The 26,995-nt window shown below is 36.7% G+C and overlaps 1 protein-coding gene across 3 annotated transcripts in view; it reads left to right on the top strand.

The window, feature by feature from the left end:
- Nucleotides 1–1,711: 1,711 nt before the first annotated feature.
- Nucleotides 1,712–26,995, top strand: part of LOC110447425 (nuclear factor erythroid 2-related factor 1-like) — a 32,037-nt gene continuing 6,753 nt past the window's right edge. The window contains exons 1-5 of one of the 3 annotated variants that reach the window (XM_021493110.1): nucleotides 1,712–1,914; nucleotides 24,958–25,089; nucleotides 25,502–25,601; nucleotides 25,997–26,064; nucleotides 26,471–26,656. In XM_021493110.1, coding sequence (XP_021348785.1) covers nucleotides 1,795–1,914; nucleotides 24,958–25,089; nucleotides 25,502–25,601; nucleotides 25,997–26,064; nucleotides 26,471–26,656 — 606 coding nt within the window. In that variant the 5' untranslated portion in view covers nucleotides 1,712–1,794. Of the gene's footprint in view, nucleotides 1,915–12,572; nucleotides 12,940–13,263; nucleotides 14,365–24,957; nucleotides 25,090–25,501; nucleotides 25,602–25,996; nucleotides 26,065–26,470; nucleotides 26,657–26,995 lie in introns of those variants that run through there. The other 2 variants (XM_021493111.1, XM_021493109.1) reach the window with 2 other exon arrangements.

Below are 26,995 nucleotides of genomic sequence, written 5' to 3' on the forward strand. Positions count from 1 at the left end.
TATGTGTTTATTTATTACTTACGTCCTGATATGTATGGTAATAGCGTTTGGTATTGTCATGAGAAAATGCTGTATCGTACAATGGCGTCTTGCTCGTCCATCAGATTTGTTAGCAAACTGTATTGACTTTGGCCCAATCAACGGCTCAAACATTTTGAACATGCTTGCTGGAAAAAGAGAATATTCAAACAGGTTACACCACCATCAATGTTTTTTTCTTATTATCCATTTTGCACAGAACTGGTAAGTCACATAACTCAAAGCACTGACATTCATAACGAATCCTTGTGTTGTGTATTCGGCCCTAAGGAGTTACCATCAATCACTGAAATCGTGATATAGGTTAGAGAAGCAGGAATGGTAACAGGCCGTTTATCGTAGAGCTCAGTAGATATCCTTCACTATTGGTCATACGATGGGCATGGTCAATACATTTCTTGTCATCCAAAAACAGAACATCGTCGATTTATCTCGAAATGAAATTGAAAGTCTTGGCTAAGCTTGTGTTTACCAGTCCTGATAAGCTCTTCACTAGCATCAACCTCGTGTGAAAAGGAAATAAATACTTCCATGAACGCAGAATATTTTCCCCTATAAAAGTCCGAACAGTCTGCTGGAAATCATTGCCACCGAACTCATTTAAGATATTGTCAACCAGAAACTTAACCGTTCTCAAGTGTCCATCATCAGTATACTTTATCTTGGCTTCCTTCAATGGTACTCGTAAATCCGCTGAACTTGATTTTATAATAAATTCAATTACTATTTCTTGCTTCCATTGTCTGAGTATACAATTGAGCAGAATGTATCGGTTCCTCCTTAAAACATCACACAGAATTCGTTATATAACTTGGCATATGGTGGTAGGCGAATATAATCCGGTCAAGTTGTCCCGAGAAACTGTTATAAAAGGGCAGATATTTCCCCGGATTTTCGGACGAAACACTCTACCTTAACTTATTTCCCACTCTTTTCACTACGTTAATACTGACGTCATCTATTATGATTTCACACATTAACAACAAACGGATACACGAAGTTATAGGCACGGTCTCATCTTTGTTATTAAATATTGCATATTTTCAAATATGTCAACCATGCATTAATGCGTGATGGGAAATAAAGAATACCTCAATACCTTAATACGTTCGAGTCTCTCTTTCTCGCGACAGAAACTTCGAGGATGGATTCACCCTTATTTGTTATTACCAATGTTGTATTCAGAAGTATTTTTACGGTGTATTTCTTCTGAGAATTATTTCTGCAGACATATCTGGAGAGGACTTTTCTATGTTTGTATGCACTTGTCCATGGATTTGTGCATGTATCTCATACATATATCATCTTTTAAAGCTTTTTAAAATAAGGATTTTTCTGAATAAATATAACGATTTTGCTGCGTAACTATTCTTTTGTGTGAGTATCAATTTTGAAATAAGATAATTAATGCAATTTTGATTTGAAAAAGCATGTCACCAAAAATGTCTAATCGCTTTGTCCTCGGATGAACGTTATTACTTGTAAAACACGCTGAGTGACAACAATTTCCAGGAATCTTGAATATGATTGGCCCTCAGCCTTCTATACCTCGTCCTATTAATACTGATATGTGTACTAGAGAGGAGGCGGAGACGGGGTTCCCCAACATCAGTTACATGCACTTGACCTTGTAATGTCCGTACACATGTATTACACATAAACTTTTTCCTCTTAAGTGAGAGAACTTGTCGCGGGGTGAACACACTCCTCGACAACACTATACGATGGTACGGCATTTGATGTGTTAGAGTCGCTATGGATGTTTTGGACACAGAAACGTCCCGTACGATGTGCTCTAAAGAACAACCATCGACCACTTTCTACCTATGTGCCTATATGTGCTATATTTACGGATATCGAATCGAGGACATTTTGGTAAGTTAAAAAAAAAATAATGAAAGTTATTGTGAAATATTTTACTTTTTTTTCTGGAATGTACTTTATGGTGGAACATTTGATTACACATTATAAATGTGCATATTACCTTTGTATTGTGATTTCACAATCACATTTCATATTTGTATTGTGACGTCATGACAATTTACAAATTGAACGGTAAACACTGCAGTAATTCAAAAATAACAAATACCGGCACTACCGTCTTTAGTGCTGCTTATAATTCAATGTCCTCTTCCCGATTTATCGCGTATAAATGTATACCTCGCTAAACAACGTTATTTGAGTACTGTATCACGAGTGCTGGAGTCGCGTGTCCCCACCCCTGTACAAATAAACACGTTTTCGGACTTGAGCAAGGCTATTAACTGATTTTGGTTGCAGTAGTTTTGCTAGTTTTCAAGATTACTTTTGGGAGAGGACTTTAGTTATGATAGTGCTGTATAATTTACAATGACGTACTTCGTTGATATTAATGTTATGTGACTTGATTAAGTAATATTAACCGAATATATTCGATGAATCACAGGTGTCGACATTACATCATCCGGTTCGGATATATATAAAATGAACTACAAGAACGTCATTTTTAGCAGACGCCTAGGTTGTAGTACGCTACCGCGTAACAGAAGAATAATATAATTTTCTTTGCAACACACAATTTAGTAAAAAAAAAATGTTGAACAATTGTCCAGTGGTTTTCGGTTTTATTTGTGATTATTTTCTTGTCTATGGAATTGCCTAGTAGTTGTTGATCACGCAGACGGGTTAAATTGGGAGAACCTGAATAATTAAAGCTACTTTAGCCAGTGGCGGGGTAGCTGTAATAAATTATGCACCCACTCCTTTAATACCTCCCATCTGAGGGGGACAAACATATATCCTGCATCAGTCTCCGACTGGTCAGTCGTAACCTAAATGTGTTAGGGTCGGTATATCATTTTTAAAGGTGTATTACCTGTACAATTGTCTTGGCACATTTAAGCAACATCTGTGTATTGTGTGTGGTGACCGAGTTCTAAACCACAAAGGGTCGTGTGAAAAATGGAAGAAACCCCAACTTTCAATTACAGACACACCTCTACAAGTCGATTATACAGATGGAGGCTGGTCTACGCAGGGTTTGTTTATTAAACAAAATGCGCACGATTGCAGGGAAGAATTTTTCTACAGGATTTTTCATTTTTTCTTTTGTCAATTACCAAATAGTTTGGAGGAAAAAACACGCTTCGTAAACCTTTATATTAAAAGGGAAATAGGGTAAAGTTGTGCGGTAGTCATTCAATAAATCAAATATTCTTTCTCCCAAAGAGCAGGGTGGTGGGATATTAAATTGATTATATAATTGAAAAAAACACGGTTTAACGTCTAATTTATTGATGCAAAAAGCTTTTTTTTAACAAAACTCATACAATTAATAACAGTATAATAACCGATACATAAGATACTTTCAAAAGTAATACCACAGGATTTTTGTTATTTAGATATCGTGGATTTTCCCAAGCATCTTTACTACGAGGCCAATGTGGTGGCATAATATATAGGTTTATATTTTGACACACTTATCAATATATACCCCAACCAAGATTGCATTTCCATAGAAAAGTAAGGATACGATTATTAATTTTTGCTTGTGATATGTTTAAAATGCAAGTAACAAAAGTTAGGTCAATTTGAAAACAAAATGATTTTGGTTAATCTTCTTCTGTCTAAAAAATATAAAAACAAATGAGTACTAAAATGTTAACAAAACAATAATCAGATACTATGATGAGTATGCTTGAGTATTTCATCATTTTCCAGTTCACAGGAATATAATTTTGACTCTTTTTTTCTTTGATATAATTCATTGCTAATGCAAATATGGTGAAAAGTATTTTCGTTTGCATACCTGCATGTTTGTTAGAAAGAGCAATTTAGTCGGCATTATATAAGTAATCATGTGATTTCACCTTTAACATTTAACATTAGGATATCATTTTTCTGTCACCTGCTGGGGAAAATGCTTTTCTACTTATCACTTTTGTATTTCAATCTTATCAAGCTTCTAATATATTACAGGTTTTCGGAATGAGATTCGTCAGATTGGTTTAGATAATAAATGTTAAGTTTGATATGAACACTGGGACACCAGTCATTTACACCTTTTTTGACAAAGGAAACAGACGTTTTCGAAAGCTTGAAAAATAACTTTTCAATCAATGTATATGTTCGAAAAACAAACTTAACATTTATAATGCTATGGGTACTTGAAAAATAATTGAAGATCGTTCTCAAATCTCATTGTATTTGGTCAAAGCCCTGTAATTATATGCCTTGTAATCGTGATATCAAAGTGAGTGGACGCCAATGTTTGTCCTGGATTATGTGTTCGAGGTGAAAAAAATATCGAGCTTTCAGGATAACACGTGTAAATCAAATACTCGAGATAACGTGTTGAGTAATATTTGTATTACAACAATTTCGTACCAATAAATAAGCGTATAGTATTCACTCCTGTTGGCCTGGATGGTAACGTGCAAGGGGCTTCATTTTGGAGGAAAATAGAGTATTCGGTGAAAAGAGTTGCGTTTGTCCTAAATGCACCACGTACCGAAGTGAAGCAAAACTTCGCCGCCAATTTTCACTGTTTAATATTGAACATTTGCATAACATGTTTACAAACTGACAAGAAAATGATCATCTGATAGAACACATCGTACGGGTTTAAACTATGAGTTCGGCGGTGGGGTTAGGAACAGACGAGCAAAACAAAGCAGATCAAGATAGATTGAATTTAAGTTTTGAACGATATAAGCGAATAATGCCAGTTAATTGTTATTGTGTCGCAGAACAAATACATCCCTTAGGATGCTACAAATTATGAATATACTCCGCTCATTTATATGACATTTTGCTGTCATTTCGAGATAGTCCGGAGGATTGGGATTCAGTAGAATTGCATTTCTTTGAACTACGTGTAACTTTAACCGGTAACCCGAAATGGATATACATGTACCAGGAGACCGTTCTGACGAACTAGTTATAATTGGCATCCTTGATTTAGCTGGTTTGCATTGGTGTTTCCAATAGATTTTCTGAGCATACTCTCTTAATTTTATATCAAATATGTATGCTTCCGTTACATGTACCTCTCACTGAAAAAAATACCCTTATAACCTTTGACTGAAATTATCTCATAAATATGTTAGGAATTCAAATCACAAATTTATTGATATTTAACAGTTGATTCGATGCTAAAAAAATATGAAGTCAAAATAGTTTGAAACCTATTGATCAAAACCTAATATAAGTCATATAGAAATGTAAATTCAATATATATCAATATATTTAAGTAATAACTAGCTAGCAATATATCTTACCTACATGACATTAACTAATTGCATAATACAATTACAGTATATGTAAGAGTAGTCAAATCTAGCAATATGTGTACATTTTCATTACATTTGAAATACAAAGCTGCCAAGACCTTTAGTACATTGTAAATGCGTGTACTGTCAAATCTAGCATTATATCTTTATCGCATTGTTTAACTTACATTCGAACAATGCAACACAAAATCTATCCCAAATGTCAAAGATCACTGCCTGAGTGTCAAGGCGCTCATTCCGCTAGGTAAGTCGGCTGCTGCTGCTGATGTTGCTGTATCGCTTTGTATGTGTTATGATGGCTCCTCCTGCATCGCGTTGTATTTATTGAAAATTTATTAAATATCATATTTGTAATTGTCTGTCTATGAAATCAAAAGTTATTGAAATGTTGATAGTAGGTGCAATAACTTTTTCCAAATCCATTTTACCCATTTGGACAATAAATATGTTTAAGTCACTTAAATGTCATATCCGCATCACAATAAACAATAAAATATTTATATAAAAAAAATATAAATTTATTTCGAAGTCTTATTTTCTTAATCTTATTAATCATTGTTGATATCTTATTACTAAATTATCATCTTTTAACCTGAGTAAATACAAAACCTTAGATAGATCAATTAACCACAGGTTAAAACACAAATTCAGTACAGGTAACCAACACAGAAACGGACTATAATCCTTCTATCCACGTTTTTTTTCTTCGTTTTTTCTTCTTCTAAAAAGTTGGGAAATATAGAACAGGTCTTGATAAAGCAGGATATACCAAAATCCCATTATTACATTTTCAGCACTTTTCTCGTATTTTGTGGTTAAAATGTATTGCAAGTGTGTAACAAGGATTAAACACATCTTTTGGAATCATTAGAAAAGAAATAGTTAAAGAAATGCAATTCTGCCAAATTGCTTTTGATCGCCAAGATTTTTTTTTAAATAATTTATTTTTGTCTTTTTCCCTAATGTTTGCCTTAAAGACGACAACACAAAAAGTGATGACGTCGTACACCGCAATTTATAATGCTAACTTCTGATTGGTTGAAGTTGCTTGGCAATATTAATGAAATTAATGCCCAGTGATTATTTATTTTTTGTACAAAACAATTTTACTTTTAACAGAAATTGATAAGTGTTTATGTGTTATGAACTATAAAATATTGCCTGTCTTTTTTAAATTCAATTATAAGGGATAACCATTTGTGCATTTTTTCTCTGGTATATACCATATAGAACCCCCAGAATATACCTGGTAAAACATTGCATCCTTAATGATGACTTCGTTTCACAGAAACCGGATGTAAGTGACAGCAAAAAATGATATCAAGTCACCGAAATCTGCTTTTTTACACTTCGGAGAAGGGGTGGGCCACGGTGGCCAAGTGGTTAAGGCGTCGGGCATTTGCTACCACTAGCCCTTCACCACTGGGTCGCGGGTTGAGGCCTACGTAGGGACAGTCACCAGGTACTATCCGCACGTCACGTCGGTGGCTTTTCATCGGGTACTCCGGCTTTCCTCCACCATCAAAACCTGGCACGTCCTTAAGTGACCAAAATTGTTAATGGGACGCAAAATCCAGACAAATATACGCTTCGGAGCCTACACCCACCGCAGAACGAGGCTTACAATTTACCTCATATTGGGTTCTATCCGCAGATGAAATTAACCTCCAATTACCATCGCTTTCTTTAATGTCTTTGAGCGAAGGCATGAACAGTATTATTGATAGTTCGTTAACACCAGATTATTGGTCTTGGTGCCTAACAACAAGAACAAAATTAAAGCGTAGAACATGTTCCAGGAATAAAAACCTCACAACATTTCCATAGCATGAGTAAACAAGAATAGGAGAATCGAATTAAATAATTACTATATCTGTCTATGATATAAGGAAGATAGAAACTCTATGATATTAGGAATATAAAATCTCTATGATCTTACGAATGTTAATACTCAATGTTAATAGTGATATGAATAGTCTATGGTTTCATCATGCAATAGTCGACCTTTACTATAAATAAGGCATTCCCCAGACATGTCAAAAAAATCAGTCGTCATTTTGAAAATCTAGATGATACAAGGGTGTCTAGATAAACGATAATGTGAACGCTGAAGGTAGATCAACACTATATTTAACAAGCCTACTGCGCATGTGCATTACCTGTCCTGATACGGCACTCCTAAAGTCATTTCGTCATGCCACCACGGTGATGAAGTAGACCGGTCTGGGAATTATATCCGTAATTCTAGATAATGATCTAAGACCAAAATTGTTCAAATAATGCATATTTAAATAAAATACTTCCATTACTCCGCCCTCCTTTGTATTTCGTCTTTTCTATAATCAGTTCCCTCTATACAGCGCCCCCGTTTAAATATCATCCCCTCAATAATCCGTTCTCTCCATACAATGTCTACTTTATACTTTGTTCCAGGCATGTTCCGACCCCTATTTCCGTTCACTCTATGTTCCGTTCTCTCTATGGCCCGTCCCTTCCTTAATACGCCCCCTCTTTTACTCTTCATATTTTTCCACTGTCTTCTCTGGCTTCTATACTCCTTCACCTCTGTATCCCCCCCCCCCCTCCCCGCCCCCCTCAAGACACCGTCACTTCTATACTCCTTCACCTCTGTATCTCCCCCCTAGACACCGTCACTTCTATACCCTTCACCTCTGTATCCCCCCCCCCCCCACCCAAGACACCGTCGCTTCTATACTAATTCACCTCTGTATTCCGCCCCCTCGAGATACCGTCGCTTCTATACCCTTCACTTCTGTCTTCCACCCCCTCAAGACACCGTCGCTTCTATACTCCGATGTCTCTGTACTCCGTCCCTTTAAGACACAGTCGTTTCTATACTCCTTCTTCTGTATACAGCGCCCCCTCTAGACACCATCCCTTTTGTACTATGTTTTCTGTCTTCTCTGTACTCTGACCCTCTAGACACCGTCCCTTCCATACACTGTCTTCTCTGTACTCCGCTCCCTCTAGACACCGTCCAATCTATACTCCGCCTTCTCTGTTATCCGTTCCATCTTTTTTATACACTGTCTTCTCTGAACTCCGACCTCCTAAAGACACCGTCCCTTCTAAACACTGTCTTCTCTGTACTACGCCCGCTTTATTCCGTCTTCTCTGTACTCCTTCCACGCTAGCCACCGTCTAAAGTCCGTTCCCTCTAGACAACGTTCTTTCTATAATCCGTCTTCTCTGTACTCCGCACCCTCTATACACCGTCCCTTCTATGCTCAGTCTTCTCTGTACTCCGCCCCTCTAGACACCGTCTCTTATACACATTGTCTTCTCTGTATTCCGTTCCCTCTAGCCACCGTCCAAAAGATACTTTGTCTTCTCTGCACTCAACTCCATCAAGACACTGTCTCTTATATACATATTTTGCCTTCTCTGTACTCCGCTCCGTCGAGAAACCGTCCCTTCTATACTCCGTCTTCTCTGTGTTCCGTCCCCTCTAGAAACCATCCTTTCTTTACTCCGTTTTCTCTGTAATCCGTCCCCTCTAGAAACCGTTCCTTCTATACTCTGTATTCTTTGTACTCCCTCCACTCTAGACACCTTCGCTTCTATACTCCGATGTCTCTGTACTCCGTCCCTTTAAGACACAGTCGTTTCTATACTCCTTCTTCTGTATACAGCGCCCCCTCTAGACACCATCCCTTCTGTAATATGTTTTCTGTCTTCTCTGTACTCTGACCCTCTAGACACCGTCCCTTCTATACACTGTCTTCTCTGTACTCCGCTCCCTCTAGACACCGTCCAATCTATACTCCGCCTACTCTGTACTCCGTCCCATCCTTTTTATAATTCGTCTTTGTACTCCGTCCCCTCTAGACACCGTCCCTTCTATACTACGTCGTCTCTGTACTACGCCCACTATACACATCGTCCCTTCTATGGTCTATCATCGCTGTAATCCGTCCCCTCTAGACACCATCCCTTATATATATTCCGTCTTCTTTGTACTCCGTCCCCTCTTGAAACCGTCCCTTCTAAACTCCGTCTTCTCTGTACTCCGCCCCCTCTACATACCGTCCCTTCTATACTCCGTCGTCTCTGTAATCCGCCCACTCTAAACACCGTCCCTTCTATACTCCGTCTCCTTCTATACTCCGTCTTCTTTGTACTCCACCCCCTCTAGACACCGTCCCTTATATACTCCGTCTTCTCTGTTCTCCGTGTTCTTTATACGGCACCACCTCTTTACACCGACCCTTCTATACTATGTCTTTTCTGTACTCTGTCCCTTCTATATTCCGTCTTCGTTGTACTCCAACCACTCTAGACACCGTTCCTTGAATACTTTGTCTTTTCTGTTCTATCTCCCTTCTATTATCCGTCTTTTTTGTGCACCGCCCCCTCCACACACCGTCCCTTCTACATTCCGTTTTCTCTGTACTCTGCCTCCATTAAAAACCGCCCTTTCTAGACACCTTCACCTCTGTATTCCACCCCCTCTAAACACCGTCCCTTCTATACTTCGTCATCTCTGCACTTCGCCCCCTCTAGACACCGTCCCTTCTATAATCCGACCCCTCAAGACACTTTCCCTTCTATACTCTGTCTTCTTTGTACTCCGTCCCCTCTAGGCACTGTCCTTTCTATATTCCGTTTATTCTGTACTTCATTTCTCTGGACACCGTCCCTTCTATACTCCGTCCCCTCTATATACTGCCCCCTTTATATCTATACATCGTCTTCTCGTTACCCTGATACATGCATTCTGACATGGGTTACTTATAAATAGACTCTATCTTAAGTTATTTTCTGTTGTAACCCAAAGCTGTTAATTGAACGTAGTAAAGCGTTTTATAACCTTCCCTCTCTGTTTTCTGTATTATTTTTATGTTTCAAACTTTTTACCGAAATTTTCATTTGTTTGTCTTGATTCCACTGAAAGATCCGTTGGACATATAATGCAGTAAATCTTTACTTATTTAGCTTTTGCATTAACATGTATTTTTTTAATTAATGTGTACTTCTTTACGGCGTTTTATCTAGCCATTCTTATACGTAACAAGGCCGATAAACCTGCTGGTGGATATCAATCCCGACGTAGGCCAAAACTTTGTAGCTGGAATAACTAGCTTTGAATTATTTTATCTCCTGCAATCAAAAGTTTTATATTTTCAACGCGATAAGTAAAGGTTCTCCTACGAGTGGTTGTCGGTTAATATATTGATCTAACTAGAGATGGTTAATGTTCAAATTCGATAAGATACGAGGTTAACCTACAGTATCTTTATCTAATTTGAAAACTAACTCACGAGACTTAGATAAACATGATAATGAACCATCACGAGTTTGGGGACCTTTTATTCTCACAACGTTTAGATAGTATATCTAGAAACCCATGTGTTTCCCTTGAGAATACATTATTCATGTTTCCGATCGGAGAAACCGTTGCCATGAACCATGACGTCACAATGGAAGATGACGTCGCAAAGCACTGTTACTTGACGCCATAATTAGAAGATTTACCCATTGATATAACTTCCAGGGTGTTGCCCACTTGTACAGCTATCCAATGAGTCGGGAGTGAGGGAACTCCTAACGGTTGTGTGGGAGAACGTTTTATTGTACCTTTCCATTTTGCTGCATTTTTACATATATTTTTTTCGAATACATTTGACATGGATTTTCCTTCGTTTGCCCTTAGACTTAGTACCACTGGTGAGTCTTAAACTGACGAAATATGTTTCGTTGCTTGGCTCGATCTGTACATCAAACAATTAAATTCTTAATTTCTATTTTTACTTAACATCCCTTCTATCCTTTTGTATTCTGAAGTCGTATATATCTCAACCATCCCCCTTCTATACCCTCACTTGAATATTACCAGGTAAGACGTTGTGGTTCCCATGTATCTATATATCGTATTACCTGTTTGAGGGCCTTTTCTGCACATCTGTGCATACAATGGCAATTTGCCAATGATATAATGTACATGTACGGGGTATAGTGAGGGGTATATAATGTAGTTCGGAGCAGGTACGTACACTATAAGTACTACATATAATGATTTGAGTGTCAAGCTAGTACAGAGCGCCATTGTCAATACTCGAGTTATATAGGTGGATGTAATTGATCACTCGTGCACCCGAACGACAATGCACTGTGGTTCTATCGGAGCTGCGTGTGTTTAAAGTATACTTTACTGTGTATATTCATCAACTGAAGTCCCTTTAGATGGTATGTGTACCTGGAAAATATCGACTCTCTACTTTTTGACAAAAGAGAAAAATAGGGTATAAAGGAATTTCATAGGCTTTGGCTGTTACCTAATTCGTTTTGTAATAACGATCGTGGAAAAAAATGGAATGGGGAAAAAGAAAGAGAAATAAATAAATAAATTGATAGTCCATCCTTACTTTCAATTGAGGCCCCAAGAACTCCCCTGCCCAAAACCATTCCTAAACGAATTCACTTCGCGCAAAGGCTAGCTATGTCCCTGACGTGCATTCAGTGGTATCCTCTGTCATTTTGTAGGTTATGCTGAATACACTGTACTCATTGTATTCAGAAGATAACGAAGCTGAGTTAATTGTGGTTAATGCTATTTTATTCCATAGTTTATTTTTGCAGAGCATATTAAACATCTGATGAACGAAACAACTGATAGATATGTGCAAACATTAACGTATACACCAAAGAAAGTATAAACGAAAAATACAGTCACTTTTGAAAATTGGTTATTTCTCTTTTTATTTAAATGAACTGGCACTATATAAAAGAATAATAAAAAAAAACAGCCGCTAGCACGGACTTAGAGAGCATCTATCTTTTAGTAGTATTTAATATACAATTTACGGATTAAAAAAAATCTGGCTTCCCAAAATGTCGTGGATTTAAAAAGTTGTTGACTCTTTTTCCTGCTGTATAATTTGTGTTTGTACTCAGTTATACTCCGTAGAAGTAACGTTTAGGCTACATATAGATGTATACATAGGTGAGCTGTACACCCCTGTATATGATATTGAAACACCTGTTTGTGCCTTCATGTATTTATCTATTTTCTACAAGACATATTTTATATTAATATCCATCGCTAGCAATTACATATGCGCTTTGGTATGCCACACATAATTTATCGGTTAAATGAGCACCTGTAGAATGTATCGAATCATTTGCTTATTTCAAATAATGCAGGTACTGTAATATACAACTACTACCGCTAATGTCTCGTTCATGTGGGGGTTGTTCATCAGCGTACCACGTGACCGGCGATGAACCAATGAGCTCTCACTTCAGATCCCGTATACTTCAATCGAGGTGACACAGTTTAGCCAATGTACAGTTGTGTGAGGGGATCTGATGTATGCGAGTGGAGTGCGCTAGATGTGCACGGAATTGTCATCGCTGTGTTCGTTCGTATGTGGAATTTATGTGGCATATTTTCACTTTAATGTCCAGGAATTTACTGGGGTTGTGATTCGATGACATTACTTTAATGTAACAGACGGAATATAAACTTGCTATTGGTGTTGAAAGGCGCCGTGTCTGAGCTTTAAGCTCTGTAGGTCACAACGAGACTTGATCGTCAACACTGTAAAACGACAACATGATTAAATTAGAACCGGTGTGTGTTCCCGGCAATAACAACGCTATAACGCAGGTAAGTTATTGTCTTGTTCGTGAGATGTGTATTACGACATTTACTCGTGTTCGTTCGCCCTTGTGAAGAAACAACTATCAATGACCTGATTTCATGAAACATAACATCATGCAATATTTCAGTGTTACAATTGATATTTTGTTATGTGTGTAATGTTTTGTTGTATTGCATATCGCCATGTCTATATCCATTTGGAGGGTCAGTGGATTTGATTAAAAAAATAGCCTTATACTCAGGTAGGTATGTTTGTGCTCGGTTTGACAGGTGGGGGTTAATATTTTGCACCGGAAGTAAATCAAATGAAGGAAAACTACACAATACGCATGCGCCATATGACGTCAATTTCTAATTCGCTGATTCACACACACGACTTCCGCTGCTATTGGACATACTTTGAGGAATATTCTCGAATGTTTGTAAATACTGCTGGTGACATTTCGTCATATTTTGTTGAGTTATCATACACGGGGCGAAAGGTGCACATTTAGATGAAGGACAATTCCATTTAACTGAAAAAGGCATGTGCGTGTCTCACGGCAGACGAACTGTCATGGCATCCAAGTACACAACTACAACAAACACCTTCTTAGTTCATCGGAATTAATTAGATATTGTGGTATATATTTTGATCATCTTGAAGGGGATTGAGATAACTATACATCTTAGTCATTTTCTCTACAACAGGAATTTTGAAACGGCATTCAGTGACTGGTTTCATACCATTTCCACAGTTAGGGGGCGACGCGAAACAGAACAAAGTGCTTTGTGTTTACTTATGAACATGGACACGTGAGCCCCATTGCGGGTGTTTATGACATATAACTTGTTATCACGGAAACTCAGATAGCTGCTGGCATGAGATTCAAGGAGTATTTCGCTGACGGATTGCTCAACATAGCTATTCTCCTTAGTTTACTGAGGACAGATTTGAACAATGTGGTAGACCGTAATTACAGGCATTACCCTGAAGTCCAGGACATCCTGCATGGACAGACTGCTGCGATTTCTTTAACCAATTTTAATAATTACATTGATTCTCTTCATGGACGAATTCATCCCAAATCACCTGACAATAATATTGATACCATTATTCAAGATTTGCGTTCCCTAAGTCGGCTTGGTAACTGGCAAAGAACGTCAGACAATGGAAACAATGGCGGTAGGGGTATCTCTGCTTTTCTTGCCAGCACGTCAACATTGATACAGCAACCTGTAGTTAGCATTAACAATCAACATAATGATAATAATAATAACAATGAAGATGTGGATGAAGGGGACATTCAGGACGATGAGCTGACAGCTGCATTAAACCAAGGAGATGAAATTGAAAACAATGCACATAATGAGTTTTCTCTGTATGAAAACAATGACTTTGGATCTGGGGCAGCATCTCCTGACCAGCAGACAGAAGAGCCGACGTCTGAGGTATTGCCAAAGCCCTTAATTGAAGTCACAACAAAAGTGCTTTTCAAAAGATAACATCTTCATGATATTGCTGCAATTGATTGCTATTTATTTTCTATCGTTTTAATAAGATTACCGTAATTGCCGGGAAACCCTTTTTGAAAAGGCTAGATATATATCGCTGGTTAAATTGCTTCAAATGTATTCCAGTTCTGATGATAAATTAGCTTGCAATTGAGGCACATGCAGGGTTGACAGAAACTAGTCCTTTATGCTCTGTTGAGGAGGTAGAAAATGAAAAGCTGTGTATTATCAAACACAAGGAAACAATAAATTTAGTAGTTTCCATGCTTTTTAGTTTCAGCTACATGTTGATACATATACGTGTCTTTCAAAAGGAGGAAGTTTGATTTGGGGAAAACCAGGGACTGATGTGAAAATTCACCAGTATCAAATATTAGTTTAACATCATAGATCTTCAAAGCTATTCATTCAAAACTATCTATTTTGTACAAATGTGCATCGTGATAACATTAAACCCAGTTGTTATCAATCAAAATTAGCAACAAAGAACACAAACATCGTGATTTCAGAAAACACTTGATCATGAGGGTATTTTTGACCCCCAAAAATTTGACTCTTGATTTTGAAAGAACCTGTCTATTTGACTTGTGTTTTAATAACCCTTTGAATTTTAAAGGTAATATCAACATGCTTTAAAATCAATATGAGAAGGAGTCCTTTTTTCTGTATAATAATGAGCTTGGGGTGTTGGGTGACCTGTTGGATAACAATCTTGTCTTTCACCAAGGTGGTCAGGGTTTGAATCTCATAATGGACATACAAATGTGCGGTCACCTGCCCTTTCCGGGCTGCTTCAGTTTTATCCCACATGAACCTGAGCCCCTGGACACCACACCATCCACTTATGATCCAGGCCAAACTTTTTGCTCTTACCTATTTTTAGGATATATATATAGGAATGTAAAAGCTATTAATTCTCTGTAATCTTTTAATAGGGAGACTAATTTGCTATGATTCTATATCTAGTTTAACATCATATTTAATACTAAAGGTCCTTCAAGGATACATACATATGTACTGTAGGGGGCATTGTGATGTATTGCCTCCCTGTAATAGCGGAAGGCTGATGTCGTCTTACTGACGACGAGTTGTCAACTTACTGACGACGAGTTACCTTGAGTTGTTTCAATTACCCAAAATGCCGAACATTTAGAAATGAATAACAACTGAAACCATAATTTTTAAAGTACTTTTGTCCAACCTTGGAAAACCCATTGCCTTCCTCACCAGCTCAAATATTCAATACCAAGGCCAATAGCTGTCTTTCCAACGGCAAACAAAAAGTTTGTAAGGAAGTAGAGAGAAAATATAAAGATCCCAAATGTTGCATTGGGTTCTTCAGATATAATTATATAAAACAGGCAAATTTACTTTGAGACCTATGTTTCGGGCTACTAGGTTTTATATTTTGATGATGGGGTGTAAAAAATAGTATAAAAGACAACGAGAAACAAATACATGCATGCTTACCTTAATTAGTCTTATGATAAGTAACAACTGGGGGGGGGGGGGGGGGGGCGGAGACCCAACGTCCCTGCAAGGAAGTCAGTTCCATATACATATATGCATATGGCGGTAGGGATCCTGGGGTGGATACCTTAATGGTATTCAACAGTGCTTATAGGGGAAAGCAGAGCAACGTAGGATGTAAATCAAACATTACATTTTGTACCGCCCAGATTCATAGGTGTTGTTGCTCATATCATCATTTCTATTTTCATTTAGTCTTATGATAGTATGATCCTGTGTTATTTGCCTGAAGATAAATTTAAACTTGAAACTTGATGGATGATTGTTGAAGGGTTAATAAGTTTTGTACGTAGATGTCAGTTTATCATAGACAGGATAATAAATCATGAAAGATGTACATGTATAAATTAACATCAGGGGAGACCACCCATTGATCACAACTCAGCTTGGACAGGTAGATATGTTTCTACAATTTTTTTCAATAACAAAATATTGATACGAAGGGCCAAGAATCATTCATCACTGTCAAAACATACAGTAAATCAGTATTAGAAACTGTTATCTAAAACAGTTGTACAGATATCAGCCTATTTGTCCGTTTTCTACGGGTTCTATAAACTAGGGCTGGTCTGGGTAATATATATCAGTCCCGATACGATATTGACATATTCTTCCTCCAATTGACTTTTATGTCCTCCGTACTATGAAACACTTAATGAACGTGTGATACTAATTATTAGCCATTAGAAAATATAAATGAAAGAAAACGGAAGTCAGTTTATCGATAGAAAATATGCTACCTATTAAAAAAATCCTTATTTTTCTTTATTCGTCATTTAAGATATGTTTTTAAATTGAAGTTATAAAACAAGACACAATGATTTTTTCAGAAAATGTTGTGATTTTGTGAATCTAACTCCAGTGAAAATTTCCCTATAAACCGTGGTGGTACAACAATTATACAGCTGTAATATCACTTCTTGTGAACAGGTTTGAAGGCAGACATTTAACCATCATTGCCATAAAATGATCTAGAATTGTGATAAGTATGTCTCCCCTTCGAATGAAGGGAGACATTGTATTTCTACTTCTAGTTCTTCTAATCTCAACTTGTCCGGGCCATAACTTTTAAACCGTTAAATATATCTTGATGAAACTTAAGGTATGCATGTATCGCCCACAGAGGTGTGCAGTGCACTGGAAATAGGTCACTGTGACCTTCACCTTAAGATCAAAGATCAATTAAGTGCAACATTTTCAGTAAAATCTTGTCCAGCCCATATTTTTTTTAACCTTTAAGATATCTTGATCAAACTTGAAGTATACCTTCATCACCCACAGAAGGTATGCAGTGCAATGGAATGAGGTATCTTGCTTCACTATATAAAGAGTTATGGCCCTTTTGCTTACTTTTAATACTGATGTTTGTCATGGATCTTAGGAAGGCGGAATATCTCGCATTGAAATTGGGTCTCGTGCACCACTATATATAGAGTTATGTCCCTTTGTTTATTTTTTATATCAAAGTTTGTCCACAGCATAACTTCTAAACCGTTAAAAGATATCTCTATCAAACTTGAAATTTCCCTCCATCATCCAAAGAAGGTTTGCAATGCATTGGAATTAGGTCTTGTGCCCCACTATATACAGAGTTATAGCCCTTTGTTTATTTTTAATACCAAAGTTTGAACAGAGCATAAGTTCCATGTAATTTCACCTATGTTGACCAAACTTGCTAAAGTTATTTATCTCGGGAAGCAGGAGTGTCGTATTCTATATTCGGGTCTCGTGCCCCACTGTATAAAGAGATATATATGGCCTTTTGTTATTTTTTTTTATACCAAAGTTTGTCTTTTGGCTAATAAGGGGAGACATATATAAGTTTCTAGTTATTAATGCATGTCGATTAATGTATGGAATCACATCTCGGTGATCAATCCACATCATGATTGCTTTTACAGTTCAAAAATGTCTTTCCAGTATATTATTTAAATATTAAAATTATTTAAAAATTTAGAGTGAAATTGGTGACCAATCATAATTAGTAGTAGATTTTAATCTAGGTCAGAGTATACAATACCGGTACCTAGTGATGTACAAATATATTGAATACAGGTAATCAAATCGTTTGATTTTGGACCCTATAATAAATTATAAAACAATCTGACCAAAAAATCAGATGACAACAAGTTTAACATGGTAACAGTTTAAACAGCATGTTAATTCGAAAAATCTATCGGAGAAATTTTCAGATTTGAGACCATAAAAAAAAATCTGTTATTGCATAGAATTCATAAGATATTGAATTGTATGCATTAATTACAATTTAAAAAAAAAATGTGACATAAAACTGCCAACAAACCTAAGCCCCTTAAGAACATGGATGTCAGGTCTACATTGTCAAGAGGTATATATTAGAACCTTTAAAGTTCATCTATTTTCTATCATCGAGGGACTATCAGAATTTAGATTGAAAAAACAACATTTTACCATTTCTTATAAAATAATTAATTTCAGAATCATTATGTGTGACTCCTGGAAGCCATTGTTACAGACTTGGTGACCATGTACTCTGTGCGTGATCGCAGTGCACCTTGCACCTGACAGCCCAAAAGTAGGCCAAACGATTGTGAAAGGCCATCTGGTACAAGATGTCATCCAAGATCATCAAAATCAATAACAAATGTGACATCTTGTAAGCTATAGCACACGTAGGCCTAAGGAACAAGGCTATACCTGTGTAGTAAGATATAGCATACACATATACTGTAGGCCTCAAGAACAAGGCTGTACCTGTGTAGTAAGATATTGCTTACACGTAGGCCTAAAGAACAAGGCTATACCTGTGTAGTAAGATATAGCATACACTTAGGCCTGAAGATGAGGGCTGTACCTGTGTAGTAAGATATAGCATACACATAGGCCTAAAGAACAAGGCTATATACGTATACCTGTGTAGTAAGCTAAAGCAAACACATAGGCCTGAAGAACAAGGCTATACCTGTGGAGTAAGATATAGCATACATGTAGGCCTGAAGAACAAGGCTATACCTGTGGAGTAAGATATAGCATACATGTAGGCCTGAAGAACAAGGCTATACCTGTGTAGTAAGATATAGCATACATGTAGGCCTGAAGAACAAGGCTGTACCAGTAACCTGTGTCATTATGATCATATTCAGGGCTAAAACTGTCCAAGGTCAGATGGCGATGGAGCAGAATCCAGAAGATAATAGATTTGGTCATTTATTTTTCCTGAAAGTACTTTTTCAACACCACTTGCGCAAAAGACCAGTCTTTGAATGTGACAAGTGTTCTCTAGCAAAAGAGTTGACAATTCTATAATTCTCCCTGCCTGAAGTTGCATCTGATAGTTTTGTCACTTTTGCAAACAGCAACTGCCATTATTTATGTTTGACTTTAAAAGCACCCCTGCAGCCACTTTTTGAAGTGCTTTATAGGCACTAATTACTGCAAATATGGTTGTCTATTTTAGAAAGTTGAAAAAATGGAGCCATGAGCCAGCTGTGGAGCAAATCTACATGAACATAATTGTACACCATCTTGTTAAAAATCTGTTCTCATAAACGTCCTAGGCAGCTCTAAATGTTCTCATTTTTTCATCTCTGCATATCATTTAACAACGTTTACCCGAGGGCATTTAACAAAATTTACATCAACATTGAGCATTTCCATATAAACCTTGTCAATGTGATCCGTCACTGAATGGAATATTTTTCTCTCTCTCTCTCTGGGCGGTGAAACACGATACATTTGTACGTAATTAAGTAGAGTAAATGGGATCTTGGGTTACGCCTTGTACAGAAACTGGTTTGCCAAGGACGTCAGTCTCGGGGTAGATTGTTAGCCTTATATGTGTGAACGTCTTCCACTGAAAGATGATAGAGATTTCATACAGCTTTTGGGTTACTGTGGCACGACTCGTGTTTCAAGTAAAATGAGACACACCTCGATCTGAAATGCATTACAGGTGAAGTTCACCTTATCGCACAGGTAAAAAGAACCAAAACACCTAGCACAGGTACACATAACGAGCGTTAGTTTTACCTGTGATATTGATCTGGCTGTGAGTCAGAACTGAAAAAAGTTCACCAAAATTTTATCTGTAATCTAGGAGAGATCTGTTACAGGTATCCTAGGCTAAGGAGCCAGTTCTGAGCTTTAAGTGACACAATATCCAACTCTGTCGTCGCAGGCAATAGAAACGGATACAAGGACACCCTTATTTCTAAATTAAAATACACGTGTGACATTTCAGCTTCAATTCTGTAATTGGTCAATAAACTCTAATTAACATTGAAACTCCAACATACAGCATTGTATAATTCACATGCTGTGCCGGAATATTCAGTTTTGCTGGCATATTATTAATTTTATTGACCTAAAACTTATAAATGAATGTGGTTGAGTATAGAACAGTTGGAGTTCTAGACAGCTTTGTGCACAAGGCTTATACATATTCTGCAGTATGAAAAGTTGAAAACGGAAAATATCGAATTTTGAAAATTACCATACCGTACATATTACTGGTTTGACGGCACCTGATCGATGGCTCCCTCAGGTATTTTAGAAATATTAACTCAAATACAGCATTATGCTTATTATAAAATTCCACATTCTTTATTCCTGATTACTTGGAAACTACCTAAATAATTGGTTTGCTAGTTTGCCACAGAAATGGTGATATATCCTTTCAGATGAGTAATTGAACTGTACGAAAAACAAATTATATGCTGCGAAACATTAAGAGGACTTTAGGACTCCGGCAAGGTCAGAAAAATGTCCGATTACAAGATGTTGGTGGAGGAAAAATTTGTCTAAAAAAGGCACCCCAAGCTTTAAGCTACTCATTTACTTATAAATGCTCATCAGCACTGTTATTTGTTGAAATACGATATGAAAGAATTGCAATGTGTTACATAAAATTTTGATAATAATTCTAAGTATGTACATACATATATATATATACTATGTAGTGTATCCATATATTTTAGTGTCTCATTTGTAAATTTCTTTTACTTTTGGTTTAGATTTTTTTTTTATGTATATAATATATATTTTGTTTTATTTTTTTCATGTATGTCTATTCTATGTATAGATTTTTGAAGAAAAGTTATTGTAGGGTCAACATAACTTGTCTGTAATTTCATAAAAACATGCTAAAAAATTTAGAGTCCTTTAAATTCATTAATTGGCATTGAATATATATATATTTTAAGCACTAATGATATAAGAATCAGTCAGGCTAAACATTCACTTTTTTTTTAAATTCCAACACCAGCATAACATGTAAGTGTAAGGGAGTGGGAACATCTTTAGAAGTTATGTTGGAACAGTTGATGTCTAGGTCTTATTTAAGGTTTTAGATTTGGGGTAGCTATATAGTCGCATAGTCCCAACACCATCGGTGACAAAGTACAGTACTATATCTGCTGTTTATAACCAGCATGGCCTCGTACCCTTGGGGCTGAAATACTCTCCATCCGTGTGTCGTGAATACACAAGAATAATGCTATTGTACGGCCAGGTAAAAGTTTGGAGGTAAATTGAATCCCTATTAGAAAGCTTTTATGAACAGGGGACTGAGCTTGCTTTGTAGGTTTTCAAATCTCTTGTTGTTCAGAGGATCGTAATGTTTTTAATTCTGGTTGGAGCGACATTGGTATGGAACAGCTGCTTTGTTGTCGGCTTAAAATCCCACACAATTACATGGGTCTGATTGCGGTAATGATTCGAGCGCGGAGGATCTATAGCATTCTAGGTCACCAGGAAGCTTTATGTCGGGGTCAGTTGCTCTGATATAATGGAAAACTATAGAAGCCCATTACGGAGGAAGTTTTCCACTTGATTGATGGAGCAGAAACAGTTTATTGGTCGTAGTGTGACAAACAAGGCCTGTTTTGTCCTCGTTCTGAGGTTCCAATCAACCAGCTTTGTGAATTTGTTTAAACTATTTGATCGCCAATCAAGATCTACTGATGTTCCTATCAGTTTGCTGATAGGAAAGAACACAAACCTAGGTATCTGTTCATGATATATATTTAAATATTGGATCGCGATTGTTTTTATGAATTTTTAGAGCATATTTAATTTTTGAAAATATTTCTAAAGCTAACTATACCGTGTGTTGAGGAGTCGTACTCATCTGACTCAATACACAGGAATACTACAGGTGTATGTATATACACACGATAATGGAAGTTGGGAAGGGCCAACTTGTGTCATTTAGACTGGGAAAACCAGTCTCTACCTGAAGCCTTCATTTGATGTGAATAATACGTACATACAATCAATCATCACAACTCAAGTACATGTATTCAAAGTAGGATGTTGAAACTCAAAGCAAATTTTACTGTTGTGTATCTTTTACAAAAAAAACATATATATACATGTTAACTTATACTCTTAAAATTACCATTTTTAAAAAGGCATTACGTTTTTCAGAGAATAACATTTTTAAAATTTAAGGGTTTTTTCGAGAGTGAAGGATTACTGAATATAACACAACCAATACCCCCCCACTCCTTCAAACCAGGAGAAAACTCTGAAAATTAAAAAAGAAACATAAAAACGTCAGTGATGTAAATAGATAAGATTTGTTTAAATTGAATCTGAAGTAACGGTCAATGTTGGTTATGGACTGCTTTGTGAACTTTTGACCTTATTGACTGGTGACATCAGCTGTGTACGTTTATGTACATTATTTATAAGGTATTCAGTCGAGATGATTGCTGTTATTGAATTACCAATATTTAAAAATTGAGTGAACAGAGCAAATTATAATTAACAGTGTTCCCAGGGGCTATCTACATGTATACCTGAGTAAACACGTGTATATCTAGGTTACCTAGAAGAATACATTTCTATCACATGAATTTAGTATTGAATGTGGTAAATTTACCGAAGTCATGTTTTCCATTTAAGGCCCATTGTGGTGTCAGTAGAACATGTACATGCATGTGAAACTCATTGAAAGGATTTATTTTGATTCCATTTCATATGAAAATGTTTTCAAAGTTTTATTTTAAAATATCTTAAAATGAAAACTTTGTTACTTCTTGCAGAAGTTCTATTTTTATGTATAAAAAAGAAATGCATGATCCCAAAAAACACATGTATTGCATTAGGCTTAATTGCATGTCGGGAAATAAAAAAGCGAAATTTCATCCTGCCTATAACTTCTCATAGTAAACAAAAGCTAGTTTTCTCATATTTCTGACTTTATAGACTTGAAAGCCAAGTGTACTATAACATTTGTACTACCCCAATCACTGCAGATGCTAGCAGATCATTATTGACATACTGCATATATATATTTGCTGACTTATATCCGAATGTCCAATTAAGTTCAAAACAAACAAAGTATACTGATCAAGCAATATTCTTGTAAAAATGATAAATTACACATGTACATAAATCTACATGATCAAGCTACATAAGAACCAGGATCTGAGGAAATCTATAGAAGCGTGCTTGAACTTCATGAACATACAATGTGAAGTGTAAGCTGCTTAGCAAGTAATGAAGACGATATCAACATTTGTGTAAACATGTGATCAATCTCATGTTTTACACAACCAGGATCTGTGGAAATTTTATTGAATGATCCACTCCTCCATATACAGCTACTAGGAAAATGTGGATTTCATAGTCAATATTTTATGACCAGTCGGTACACACCTTGTGGTGTAAGTGGTCAATCTCACACAGAGAGGTTCTCACCCAATACAGATACAGGATGTGATCACCACCACTCATGTTACAGGGTTTGTTGGTACATTAGTACCGAGAATCCCCTCTCAACATCCTGATTGCAATTGGTTGATCAATCCTTGTGGGTAACGAGGATATATTGATCCTATGAATATATTCCTGAACTCTGTACACGTACTGCACCTTGATTTGTACAAGTGTAGGTTACTGGCTTATATAAACAAGTCATACTAATGAACGGTCTAAACTGACTTACATGTAAATACAAAAATATTTCATCAAAATACAAGCTTTTAAATCTGGGACTTAAAATTCTTACTTTTAAAGGGAATTAAGAACATGCCAGAATTTGATAAGAAAATACCCCAAAAATGTTTCGAAAAGTAGTTCTCGGTTATCTTTAGAAAATTAAACAAATCAGTCACCAACTGTTAACTGGACGATATCCATTGATATTGAGTGGGTGGTAGTGAAGGAATTTTGTTTACTTTTAATCACAAGCCAGTCAGGGGGGGCCGAGTCAAAACAGAGCATGTATCACAATACATACAAGTACGTTGTATCGGGTATACTTTAAAATTCACTAGCTAGCTAGGAATTCATATACACGTCAGACATAATATTATTCAATGTATATGATTTATAAAGCATTAACAGATTCTTCAGATGTAAAAATGTCACTACCTTATGTCCTTTTCAGGGGTTTACAATTTCATATTTCGGCAACAGCCATCAAGAAGACCTTTTTTCATAGCCCTGTGATCTTATGGCTGGCATCAGACTTGTGGAATTCATTCACCCATTGTTTTCGTGGAACTGCTTACTTATTAAAGCATGTGTACATATGATTTTAGAGATACACTCCCAATGAAGGAAACATAATTTGCAATCATATATACAAGACCGCAGGTTTAAGTCCTGCTTGTACATCTGTCCACTCTTCACCTGTGTGCGGTCCCCAGGTACACGTCCTGTCCACGATGTCCTGTGGTCATAGTAGTCCATGTAAACAAGGATCTAGATAAAGCAATACTGAGAAACCTGGAATCGGCTCACAGTTCTTAATTATCAGAAGCATTGTTTAATGGTATCCAATTGAGCTAGTGCTGAAGATTAAGCTGCCACAGTGCCATCTAGTGTTTGTACATGTGTGTATGCATCTCAAATGCAATGTGTGGTGCAATTTGTCTACAGTGTGCTGACAGATTTGGTGTGGGTGTACGACATGTTATTTCCCCAGTTTCCGGGACTAATGTACATACTTAATTACGAGAAAGGTAACAAACTGTTGGCGTCTTACGTAACGTGTGGTTTGTTTTGTTCCAGGATCTTGATTTGATAGACGTGCTATGGAGACAAGACATAGACCTGGGAGTGGGGAAGGAGGTGTTCGACATCAACCTCCGCCAGGAGCTGGAACGAGAACGGGAGTTGGAACTCCAGAAGGATAGAGAGAAAGTGAGCACTTTAATAATTATAAGTCTACGAGAATTATAAATGAAAGTATATTGCAGAACTTTTATAACTCTTAGACACTTTGTCGATATATAACAAGTGTTCTGGGATAGTATAAAGATAATAGTAGTTTAGAAAGTGTGACATTCTATATAATGTTTTGGATTAATGTAATTCCAGATTTATATATATATGTACACAGTCTTGATAATTTAAGATATTTGTTTTGCTTAGTTTTTCAACTGTCACTGAGTGAAACTTCTTTTTCATTGGAATTTTATGCAAATAATAAGTACTGATCATGAGTGCAATCACCATTGATACAGAAACAAGCAACATTATTTTGCTAGCTATACTTACAGCATGATCATACAATGTATTGTCCATTGTTAATAATTCATTTTTCACTTTAAAGCAAAAAGAAAGAGAAGTCCTGCAGTGTAAACATGAAGAGCAGAGATTACAGCAGCAAAGAAGATGGTTGACAGAAAACTTTATGCAGGATACAGAAACAGGTATGGTTTGAAACAAGGATCCGAGCCAAGCTCGGAATTCTGTCTAAAAATGAAAGGGTGGATAATCATAATACCTTAACCTTACCTTTTGTATGCTACGTACCTCATTGGTTTCCTAAAAGACGGGATGTACAATCCCACTTACCTTTCTCTCTTTGAAGAATTCTCTTGTATACTTTACATTATGTATTTTACTAGGAATTCAGGCAATTCGGTTTAAATTTGTTTCATCTGGTTTTGACCGAGAATACAATGTCTATTTTGCTTAATTAAATTTTCTCAAAACATAGATTTATTGAATTTGCATTGAAGAATAATTATGCTAAAACAACCTTTAAAAATAAAAATAATACATGTTTTGGCAATGTGGTGATAATTGTTTTCTTTTCTTTTAGGTGAATGGGTACCCCTTAGAGGAAGAGCTTCAAGTGGTCAGCCTCCAATTCCGAACAGCCAGCTTCAGGTCAGTTGCTCAGGAAAAAATCATGTTACATTTAAATAGTGAAACTGAGTTCACCTGTGCAAATTATTAATGGTGTGTGCACTTACATAATCATAATGTAATTCACTCATTTGGAACGTATCGGGATTCAAACTGGAGCTGCTCTGTTGATGATTCTCGGGACTGCAATAAGTTAATATGTCACTTCAAAGCAGGTCAGCTCCATTGTGTAGAAAAGACAGTCTTTGTTGATTGCTGTAGTTTTTTGTTAAGTTTCCATTGTGAACGGTTGACATGTGTTTACACAAACATTACATGAGGTGGTATCTGAGAGGTGAAATGTACATTAAGTCAATAAAATGTTAGTATATGTACTGCTGTTCATGTCGTGTTCTTTGCTGACCTGTACGTGTTTGTGTACTTACAGAACTTTATGCCATACGATAACAACATGACTGTGGTGAGCGAGCCCCCGCCCCTCGAGGGAGATTACGGAATGCCGGAACATCAGTATCAGCACACGTCTCAAACAATGGCACCTCCTCAAGCGCAGCCCTCTCAGATGATGACTGGATTTGGGCCAGACATGGCTAACTACACAGCAGCACAACAGGTACAAATGTAGTCTAGCTCATATAAAGTCAAGGTCACAGTCATTACTGTACAACATGTAGTCTGGCTTGTGAAGGTCATGGTGACACTAGCTCCTGTAAAGTTTGAAGTACATACTCACAACAACAAAAAGGAAAAGAAAGACAGACGCCTTGCCTAGGCCAATATCCATGAATACATTCCCATGCTTATGCTTAGGTTCTGTGTTCATACTCAGTTTCTTGATCAAGTGATCAATTATTTAAAAAAACAATTTATCAATGACTTCTGAGAATTTTTCTAGAAACTTGAGAAAGCTGAATAATGTTTTCAGTATTTGAACTTAACTGTGTCACCAGAT

The sequence above is a fragment of the Mizuhopecten yessoensis genome, unplaced genomic scaffold (genome assembly GCF_002113885.1).
Source record: "Mizuhopecten yessoensis strain PY_sf001 unplaced genomic scaffold, ASM211388v2 scaffold3355, whole genome shotgun sequence".
Classification (NCBI taxonomy): domain Eukaryota; kingdom Metazoa; phylum Mollusca; class Bivalvia; order Pectinida; family Pectinidae; genus Mizuhopecten; species Mizuhopecten yessoensis.